Source organism: Neltuma alba, unplaced genomic scaffold, assembly GCF_004799145.2.
Source record: "Neltuma alba isolate B1F8T4 unplaced genomic scaffold, ASM479914v2 tig00003348_pilon, whole genome shotgun sequence".
Lineage (NCBI taxonomy): Eukaryota > Viridiplantae > Streptophyta > Magnoliopsida > Fabales > Fabaceae > Neltuma > Neltuma alba.
The window spans coordinates 160,317-171,641 of NW_021633247.1; the positions used below are offsets into that span (position 1 = coordinate 160,317).

Below are 11,325 nucleotides of genomic sequence, written 5' to 3' on the forward strand. Positions count from 1 at the left end.
GTATTTTGGCTTCTGTGGGACCTCAATGTCATTCTCCCTTAATTTTGACTACCATTACCCAATACAGCCAAAAATTTCTAAACATAAAGAAAATTTAATATTTAAATTATTTTCCTCCTATGAACACCTTTGGGGCCTCAGATACTATTCTAGACCCTTAATTCTATTTTTTTTTATGATTTTTGAAAATTTTTGGAGATTTCTATCCTTGCTTTCCAACTAGTTCTTTCTTTATTTAATATTTTAAAAATATCAATTCAGACACTATGCAGGTCTCAGTACAAAAATTGTGTCATCTATGTCTCCTCTCAATCTATTTTATTTTTCTCATTCTTAAGGTTAAAGTTATCAAGATGTGACAATAATGGAGGACAACTAATACAGTAAGAGAAGCAAGATTATTACTTCTTCCATCCCTTTTTATAAGAAACATTTAAAATCTTAAATTTTAATTTTATTTTGGTTCAAGGGGATGGACTATAATTTTAAAATTTTTTGAGGGTTGGCTGATATTAATTTGCTATTGTGGGGGTTTACTAAAATTCTCCGTAAAATTTAATTATGAGAATTCATTTTGAGCCCAATCAATCTGTATCATTAATCTTCAATTAGGCTCTAAAATGTGCAAAAATAAAATAATATTCAATAAACATGTGTACAAAAATTACATTAAATATATCTAAGTGTTTTTTAGTACTTACCATTTTTTAATAACAATCTTATATCTTCATATATTTTTTTTATTTGTTCAATACATCTGATTAAATGATTTTTAATACTTACAAATTTTTTTAATAATATATTAAATTTTTATTTTTATTAAATTTATCAAATTATATAGATAAAATATACTATCTCTGGTTCTAATTATAAGATCTCGTTTATAGTCTATCTCTGATAGTATGTTATCAAACTCGTGTTTTTTTATTTTATTTTATATTTAAACTTACTTTTTTATTACTTATTTAAACAAGTTTTTGTTTGTCAAACTAATTTTTTTTTATAAATATCAATCCAAACATAAATTATATTATATTAAGTGATTTTTACAAAATTCATATTGAAAAAAAAGTAATTTCTATCATAGTTAATCCAAACACACCTAAAAAAGTACGATGAAAACCATTTTTTATGTTCTGCAAGTGTTAAAGAATAATCAACTTGTACCATAAAAGAAATTTGCTATTTTTTTAATGGTGCAAAAGTTGACGGTGGGAGAATTTAGGCTTGCAGGGGTTTAATTTATAGGCACGTCATATCCTTGGAGGCAGTGGCAATGGATCCAAGTGAAGTTGATGCGAAATTAAAATGGAAAAGGCGTCGTTGATTCATAGTAAATCAATTTAAATATGTGAGACTAATGCTGGTGGTAACGACAGTTGGATCCGTAAGTCCAATATGCTAATCTAGAAAAAATAACGGGTCAAAGTTGGTTAAAAGTCAACTCACCAGTAAATGAAAATTTTTTAACCCACATTGCCTAATTCACAGCCTGCCAATTGATGGGCTAACCCACTTTTTTTGTTGTTGTATTTTTTCACTTAATCCTAACCCACTCCAGGTCAACCCTTAACTTGCGGGTTAGTCTGTATTACCATCCATATGTAAGAGAAATTTTATCTTAGTTTTTTTAACTGTGATTTATAAATATGAGATAAGTATGTGAAAAAAATTTTATATATGAAAGTATTTATAAATGTTTATATTAAGCATCTCTAAAAGCAAGCACCTAGAAAATTTAAAAGTGCTTTAAAGTTTCCAACTTATACAATAAACCAAGTAACAGAAAAGAAAATATAGAAATAAGGGAATGATTTCTCATATTTTCAATCTCCCAGTATAAATGAGATGCCCCAATTTTAAAGGTATAAATTTGTAATTCATATGGCTGGCAAAAAAAAAAAATTTGTAATTCATATGACTCACGTGGCAAATGAAATGTCCACGAATTTAAGTGGAAAAATAAATCCTGGGGGGTGAATGCCAAATAGACAATTTTTTTTTTTTCCAATTACAAGGGACTCGATCGAACCCGCACGCACACACCCATACCACTAGCCCAAACGGCCGTGGTTGCCAAATAGACAATCTTGAGTCTTCATATTCATCACAATATGGCTTTTTATGCAGGGGGTAGGCCATTGATGATGTGAGACATATAGCTGGTCGCAAGATGATGGGAAACATCATCATTCTCTTTTCCGCGTCGGCAGGCGCATGGTCTTGTTGGTTCATGTCATCATATTATAAACATTAATTTCTCTTAATATCACACTCCTTTAAGAAGATATTTTTTGATTCTATTTATAAGATATTAAAAAATTTTTTTGTATAGATATAAAATTTTACTCTTCATTTATTATTGTGTTAACTTTATTTATATAAAGTATAATACATATTAAATAGGGATTGTCGTGCCTAGATACTGGTCATCCCGTAAAGAGGAAAGAAAGAGGAGTCGTCATGAAAATTTTAAAAACATAAAAAAACGTGGTTTGCAAAAATCGGATAGGGTTCGAGAGTCAATTGTATATGGGGAAGGTGTTAGGCATCTCACAACACCTGTTCAAGAGAACATTTACTTTAAGTCAACTATTTAAAATTAATATGAATTTTTTATTATGTTTCAATTATCCTAAAAAAATAAAGATAGAAACAAAGAAAGCTTTTTATTTGCAAAAAGGAAAAAGAATTATTTACAAAGTTGGACTTGATCTAAGATAAAAACTTAGGGCTTACGTCCCTTTTAAGAATCAAAACCCACATAATTGAAGGGTAAAAATACATGTCACTTGGTTAATATATTTTTAGAAAATATTTATTCAATTAAAAAGGTATTTTTAATATATAAAATAATTTTTATATTTTTATTTAGAAAATATTTTTTGAAAGAAATTTTAGATTACCCTCCTTACAGAGATTCTCATAACCTCACATGGAGAATAATCATTTGAGCTTGCGGAGATTCAAAAAACATCACATGGCTTTGAAAATCATTTTGAGATTATATATATACACATATTTAAAAAAGACTTTTTATTTTATTATTTATTTATAAACATGGGGCCAAAATTATTTTCTTTCTTTTTATTTCAAGAAGAAAATTTGCACAACCATATCGGTATTCCTGCAGAGACTCTCATAGTCTCATACGATTTACCAATGAATCTAGATACTTGTAGAAGTTCTAAAAATCTCAAACAGTACAGATTTAAAAAAAAAAAAAGCACTTTCAAAAAAAGAGAGAAAGAATACCCAAAAACACTTTATCATAAAATTCTAGTTAAACACAGTAGATAAGAGTGAAAGTCCATACGTGATGCTCCACTTATCAATTGGCTTGCCTCCTTTTTCATTAAAAAAGTTTTGAGTGTCTTCCTCCACTCTCCTATTTATAGGCTCCACCTAGAGTTTTGCAATTTTTCTTTAAATTTCGTTTTTTAATTTTTTTAATTCTGACTCATAATATAACTTCCTATTTAAGCACAAAATCATCATCAAATTATAATTTTTTATTTTTATTTTTGTTTTTTAAAATTTTCATAATTATGACTCCAAGAGAAATTTCTAAATTGAGAAGTTAATCATCTTAAATGAAAAATTTTGATTTTGATTTGTGAATTTTCTTTTTTTTTTAAAGACTCCACCTCATATTTCTTAATTTGGAGGTCAGTTGGCTTTTAATTTTTATCTTTTACTTTATTGTCATCTATTATAAAAGGAATATTCTTATTTAAGTTTTTTTTTTTTGATTTGCCATATGGTGCATTTCTCAAGTTTGGCTCATAAGAAAGAATCAAGGAGGGCATCAATATTTTATTAATCTTTTATTTGTTTTATTTACATTTAATATTTCTTATGGGGCCCAGATAAAATTGGGTGTTCACAGGAATAAGATTGGAAAGTTTTTGAATTTTAAATGAGAGTTAATAAAGTTTATGGTTTTTTTATCTGTGTAAAACATGTTAAAAGTGACTTATAAATATAACAAAAAAAATAAATAGCTAAATCAGGCAAATTTGTTAGTTTCTAATTAGGTGACTGGTCTGTTGCCTTTAGGGTATGTTTGGCAATTGTTCCAAAAGTGCTTTTAGGCCTCAAACCAAGATTTGAATTCAGCGGTTGCCAAACACTCTGTTTTTTTCTAAAAAACTATGGTTTCAGCCAAAACCTTGGTTTTGGCCAACCAAATCATGGTTTTCGGATAAGTTAATGCCCTTGCTTCTAAGATGAAAAATTATGGCTGTTGGAGTAATAATTACTCCTGTTTGAGGTGAAAAACAAAAAACACAATTTTCTCCCTCATTCCTTCGCTGTCGTCCCTTTTGTGAAATTTTTTTTCTTTTTTTTTACCGAAGCCCCTTCTGTGAAATTTCCCAAGACATATCCAAATCATTTTCACAAAATAAAGATAGTACTCCCCTTGGTCCCCTCCCATGTCCACCATTAATAAATATCAACCATCTTACAAAATATGCCTCAGATGCTGGTGCTTATATATAACAATTTTTCAGGTTTCCTCTGCCCTTCCCATCCTTTTCCTGTCCAGTAACCTCAAAATATATATATACACATATTAATTATATTTTCTTATATATTATTAATTATTTTGGTAAAAAATATATTATCAACAAATTTATTTCTTCAAATTCAAATATATTATAAAATCTATCTTTTATGTAATTATCATATTAATTTATGTCTTTTTTAGTAGTTTGCACATATAAAAAGTGTTTCTAATAACAACTATCAAAACACTTTTTCTTTATTAGAATCACTTTTTCACAAAATCTATTCTTCACAAAATCTATTCTATCAAGAATATATTTTTCAGAAGCTATTCTCCAAACTATGGTTTGGATTTATCTAAACACTCCTTTAATCCCATGTCAAGAAAAGTCAATCGCTTGCTGATTCTCCAGCTCATTAAAAGATTTCAGTCAAAGACTCCCGTTGGTTAGTGTGCGTTTCAACGCCTTTTTTGGTTAAACAAAAATTCTCTTAATATCATTTTGCTTTGTAATTAAGAAAAACAAAGAAAAGAATTTGCAGGTTGAGAGTTATGAGCTAGTGAGATATGCCATATTTGCTGCTTCTTGACATATTGGAAATAACCAAATCCATTAAGAAGTGGTTGACAAACCAACCTATTAATCAAGCATTTTTAAATATTTTTTAAAATTTGAATTAATTATAAATTTTTATAAATTAAATCGTTTCTATATTTTTGTAACAGTACATAATTAAATTAATCTCAAAACTTGTAAATATAAGCATATAATTTATTTTATAGAATTTTTTTTACCAGCATATTTTATATAATTATTCTATCAGTAAAAATATAATATATAAATAAAAAATCCTAACATAAAGTGAAGCTACCTTTAAATTGTGTTCGAAATAATGACATTAGGCAAACCAACTTCCGGCCGAGCCTGCTACAATTCTACAAACAAACTCTTACTTATTGAATTCAACCTAGGGCCTGTTTGGGAGGGTTTAGAAAATCCTCAATAAGCATATTTTACGTAAATCTAAATAAAACTCTTCTCATATACTTATTTCGTATTCTTTAAATTATTATTGAAAAACTACTTATAAACTATTTATAAGCTATTCCAAATAGGCTTTTAAGCTTTAGTAAGAATTTTACTTATAGCTCACAAAATTGTAAGAATCTTGCTATTAATATGAAAACTTTATTAATAAGCAATCTGTAAATATATTTATAAATTTTTTTAAAACCTCGAGATAGGCCGTGACTTTAAGGTCCCAATTTCAAATCACTTTAACTTTTAATTATATATATAAAAAAAGGAAAACCTCCCCCGGTTTGAAGTGTTGGTTGGTTGGTCAATCTATATTATCACCTTAGTGAGGAATTGAGGTGCAAACCTTAGAAATTTTAGGGATTAACTGTACAAGAATTAAAAAATATGAGGAAAAACATATGAACTTTTTGAATTACAAGGACCCAAACTAATACAGATTTATAGATTTAATTATTATTGCAAGTGGTATGTATTTTAAAAGGAACTTAAAAATCCGATAACTGCTGCCTAGGGTTTTTGAAACCTCAGGAGATTGGAACAAAGGGAAATAAATCCCCTTCTCTCTTTTGACCCCTTGAACCTGAAAAAGCCAATTCCATTTCTCCGAAGTGCCGGAGCTTCTCCTACTTCCTGACCTCTGAGCGTTGGTGTTGCTTTGCTCTGTAGACGATGGGAAGGGGAAAATTCAAGAGCAAGCCCACTGGTCGCCGCCAGTTCTCTACGCCCGAAGACCTTGGTAAACATTACTAATCTGTCCTTTTGGTTTTGATTCCCCGAGTTTTGGCACTTCCGCATCGTCAGGATAATCTAATGGCTTGTGCGAAATGTGTAATTGTGATGAATACGTATTATTATGATGTGAGTTGAATTCGCTTTACTCTGTTATCGCCTTATTCTTACATCTTGCTGCAGCAAACGAAATTGAGTTGAATGAAGGAATTTCTTGGTTCATCCAATAGAAGTAGTAAAGAAACATGATGGCACACGTTTTCTTATGGAGATATAAAATTTTATATAGCTTTTTGTTTCTTAGATCTGAATTGATTGCAAACTTGAAATCTGTCTAAACATCGTTGGCTGATACCCGCGCGCGCGCGTTGTATAGTTTAAGTTTCTTATGTATGCGGCAAAATATATTTCTTGAGTTTGGTTTGATTCTTTGACATGAAACTACAAGATGCACTAACTTCTCCCGATCTGGGCGAACCAAAAGGGGAAAAAAGATATTCTTAATAGAAGAAAAATAAACTAGATGATTGATTATTGTAGAGAAAGTCTAAACCCCCAGCGTTTTCCTGAGATTGACACCCTCGGTCTGGGTCATTGAATTCCTATTTTGGCTATTCCATTATCTGGGCTAATACAGACTGGGAGAAGAACATGAAAAAGAAAATAAAAATCAACTGCCTGCTTTATTATGTACTAGTATCTGAAAATCTAAACTGTAGGAATAGATTGTTAATAATTTTGACAGTGGAAAATATTGGGGTGAAGCGGCTGGAAATTGGAATTTCTGATAATTTCTGATTTGGAACGGAGAAAAATAGCAGCTAAGATACTCAAAGCCAATTGTTAACTGGTTGTCAAATGCTGTAAATGGGAACCAATAGCGGAAACTAGTACCAAAATTGTTTTTGCTTCCCCTTCTTAAATTTACTTTATTCAACTCTCTTTAAATCTATTTCAGTAGAAGAATGAAATTTGGGAAAAAATATGCTTTCGGCCCCGTTATTTTTTTCTTGTGATATGCTACTTGCCATAGTTCCTGTATCAAAATATCACGGGAAATTTTCGTTAACTTATGAGTTGATTCTTTGGTTTTGAAATTTACCTGAAGGGCAAAGGACATTTTCTTGTTGGTTGTAATTTTCTTTTTCACCCTTCCCCCTTGGTGGAAAAAGTGATAGAAAAGGTAGGATATGTCTCAGGCAGAATAATTAACTACTGTAACCACTTGTTTAAATATTGCAGCGGCTGGTACATCTAACCGTCCACGGACTTTCAGAAAGGTTTTCTTCTCCTCCCTCTCTCTCTCTCTTACAGGCACTTACACACAGTCACTTGCTTAAATGATTATTCTGTCTGTATGAAGTCCTAATAGCATTTTTTTATTAAGAAAATTGCATTTTTTTATGCAAGGTTTGTCTTTACTTGATCCCAATTTTCTCCATATCTTTTACAATTCATTTTTATTAAATATGGTCATTTCCTTTTACTTTATTAGAAAGAGGAAGAGGAGGAGGAAGTTGAGGAAGCATCTGAGGAAGAATCTGAAGAAGAATCCGATGAAGGAAGTACAGTAAGTATTTTACAATTAATAACAAATACAGAGCGCTACATGTTTTCTGTTTCTGTGGTTTCCCCGACTTGACATGCAATTGACTGGCTGTTTGCTTTGTAATGTCAGCAAAAGACAAAAGGAACCCAAGGTATTATTGAGATTGAAAATCCTAATCTGGTAAAGCCAAAGAGCTTGAAAGCTAAAGACGTTGATGTGAGTTTGACGTCAGTTTTTGGTTCTTATGTAGAAATCTTGTAGTGATTAATGTATATAGAAGAATAACATTACTTTCTTGCTGACGCAGGTGGGGAAGACATCTGAGCTTTCAAGGCGAGAAAGGTTTGTTACTTCTGGTTTATATTGATGTTTAAAAAGGGTGTTTATCACACACTTTTGAAGATGACATTCCTCATTATCAAAGCAGAACAGATCCTTCATTTATTTAAATTCTTTTAGTTCTATATTTGGAAAAAGCTTGAAAGTGAAACATCTGTTTTAGGAGGTTTTCCTTATATATGTGATATTTTACCACCTGTTATCAGAGAGGAGCTGGAGAAACAGAGAGCTCATGAACGTTATATGAGGTTGCAAGAGCAAGGGAAGACTGAACAAGCAAGGAAAGATTTAGGTACTTGGAGTTATTGAAATAATCTCTAATAAGTATGCCCCTTCTTTACATGTCATATATTACTTGGGTAGACCTGTAGACTGCCTGTTGACTGTAAATGACAAAATGCTGTAGGGGCAATATATCCGAGGTGTTTAAGCATTTATGTGATGAGGGCTTTTCATTTTCATCTTAATACTATTTCTTTCTATGTTACACAGAGCGTTTGGCTCTTATACGTCAACAAAGGGCAGACGCTGCCAAAAAGCGAGAGGAAGAAAAAGCTGGTAGGTTTTTGAACATTGTTCAGTATCAATGATTGTTTATCTCTTGATGTCAAAAGCCTGAAACTGACAACGAAGTTGACTGTTTCAGCCAAAGAACAAAAGAAGGCTGAAGCGCGCAAGTGAATTTCATGGTGATGTGCTGGTGGCCATGTGGCCTAGTTTTACTACAAACCAGTGGGAAGAATATATGCTGTCTTTACATTGTTAGTTTTGATGGATGTCAGTATTCCAAGTTGTTATCATAGTATGCAATTATTTCTTCCTCTTGTTGGCTGAGAGTCTTGATCATAATATCTTTCACTAACCACACCTGGCTAAGGGAGGGAATTCCATTTAAGTTCTTTCGGTACGCTTTTTACATTTTTAACTTCGTAAGTAACAGCCTTATTACAGATCAGTGCCTTTTTGAATGGCCTGTCATGATGCTCAAAACTCTCTTAAGCTTTTTCATTTAGACTTTGAGTTTGCAATGAAGAAAAATAGGAGAGAAAAGGTGGGGGCCTTTTTTTTTTTTTTGTACTACTTGTCTATAATTATATGAAAATAAGGTTCAAGTACGGGATCATTTTCTCTGGGTAACAAAATATATGGTAATTTTGCGTGGGCACAGCCTCGTGCGGCAAATATTAAGGACCTAACTGTGACTAAATTAAACTTCAACGATCTGACTTTCATTCACCCTATCCTTTTCCTAGTGATGACAACAAACAAGGCTGTGCCCACGCAGAATTACCATGTATTTTGTTACCCAAGGAAAATGATCCTATGCTTGAAATTTACTTTTATATAACATATAGATTCAAACAATTATAAGTACGGGAATTTTAGTGGAAGTGACTTATTTGATTTAAATATTTTATTTGCTATTGATATTCCCATAATAATTACTCAACTCATTTTTTCAAAACAATTTTTAAGGCCTAATTGACATTACATTGATTTGCTAAAGTGCCAATGTGCCATTTCCCCCAAAAGGGAAAAGGATTTCATTGTTGGAGTATGGGGATACGTAATATTCATTACGCTTTTATCAGAATTTACTACAACAACAACAATAATAGTAATAATAATCTTTTATGACCTTTTTAAGGGTGCAGTAGGCATTTTCTATCCATAAAATTTCTCGTCGCTAAGTTATGCAGAAATATCATTAGGAGTCAAGCCAGCAACATGATGCGAAGGAATTCTTGACTCAACCAATTTTTAATACAAAAATGAGGTGGGCATGATGGTTCCACGGAGGCAAGCAAATACGATGACTAAGCAACTAGATGTTAACTTTCACATGTAAAAGATGGGGCCATCACAGGATTGCAATCCTTGCATTGTAAAATCAAGTATTGTTAAAGAAGGGATGAGGCATTGGAATGAAGTAAACTACCTATGTAGCTAAACAAATGGCACCAACTTTAAAAATGGTAACAAATAAAGCATGGACCGTATCATGTACATGGAATAAAAGCCTTACTCGACATATGGATCACTAGTAGTTTGTTCATGGAGAAAGACAAAGTTCTGCAGACCCACCGAAAAAAAGAAAGAAAGAAAATAAAAGAACAAAACTAAGGCCTAAAAAACTAGCCAACACCACTTCTATACCAATAATACTACCTCCAGTTTTAATTATAAGATCTCATTTGTAGTTTTTTAGACCTTACTCTTGTTCTATTATTTTCTTTCTTTCTTTTTTTTAGTGGGTCTGCAGACAAATAAGGTCTTATAATTAGAATCCAAGATAGTATTAGACATTAACATCAAACAATCAGAAGCAAAATAAATTTCACTTGGATTTTTGGCATCATCCTCAGTTCTTCTATTGCCATTGACTTCCAAGTCTGCAACCGGAAGGTTTTCTAAGAGTCGTATAGCTTTCATTCCCCAAGGCAGTGGCAATACTGAGTGCATGATCAGAGTCAATCCTTTCCTCTTTAAAAACCCAATAACATCGTGTCCTCAAAATACCCAACAAATAGCAGCAACTAAAGATCTTTGCTCCTAACCTAACCTGTTGTTATAAAAAACAGATCTTGAAACCATTCAATGATGATGGAAATTTGAGCATTGTCAATTTGTTAATGGTAAAGCACAACCAAGCCAGCATTTTTTTAACCCAGGAACAGAGTAGTATTAGATGCTCGATTGTTTCAGATTACAAACCACAAATTGGAGAAAGATCAGAAGATGAGCAATTTTTCTTGAATAAAGAAAACTTAGTAGTCAAAGCCTTTTTAAGCACTTTCATTCAAAGGGTATAAGCACATGGTTGCAAATGTATTTATAGAAGAGGGAAAATTTTAGCGAAGTCCAACAATGTGGACTTAATAAATTTTCAGTCCCAAAAGATTCTAAAAATTCAATTCAATCACTCTAACCTAAAATAAAATTAAATAAACAAGTAAAAAGACCATTTAGCCCTTAAAATTTGTAGAAAACATTTGATAGCCTTTATTCCATATGTAGAGTTATTATGTTTCTATTTTCTGTTGTAAATTTTTATATTTATGATTGCTATTTTTCTTTTATTTGTTGTAGACGACCATACATTTATGTTTTTTTATATTATTTGTTATAAATTTTCATATGTATAGTTGTTACTTT

The 11,325-nt window shown here is 31.3% G+C and overlaps 1 protein-coding gene across 1 annotated transcript; it reads left to right on the forward strand.

Moving 5' to 3' along the window:
* Positions 1-6,069: 6,069 nt before the first annotated feature.
* On the forward strand, positions 6,070-9,064 carry LOC114741307 (28 kDa heat- and acid-stable phosphoprotein-like). Its single transcript, XM_028929562.1, has 8 exons — positions 6,070-6,288; positions 7,524-7,561; positions 7,777-7,851; positions 7,960-8,046; positions 8,138-8,172; positions 8,376-8,461; positions 8,662-8,727; positions 8,816-9,064. Exons 1-8 carry the CDS (start codon positions 6,222-6,224, stop codon positions 8,848-8,850), a joined length of 489 nt encoding a protein of 162 aa, XP_028785395.1. The 5' UTR covers positions 6,070-6,221; the 3' UTR covers positions 8,851-9,064.
* Positions 9,065-11,325: the final 2,261 nt, after the last annotated feature.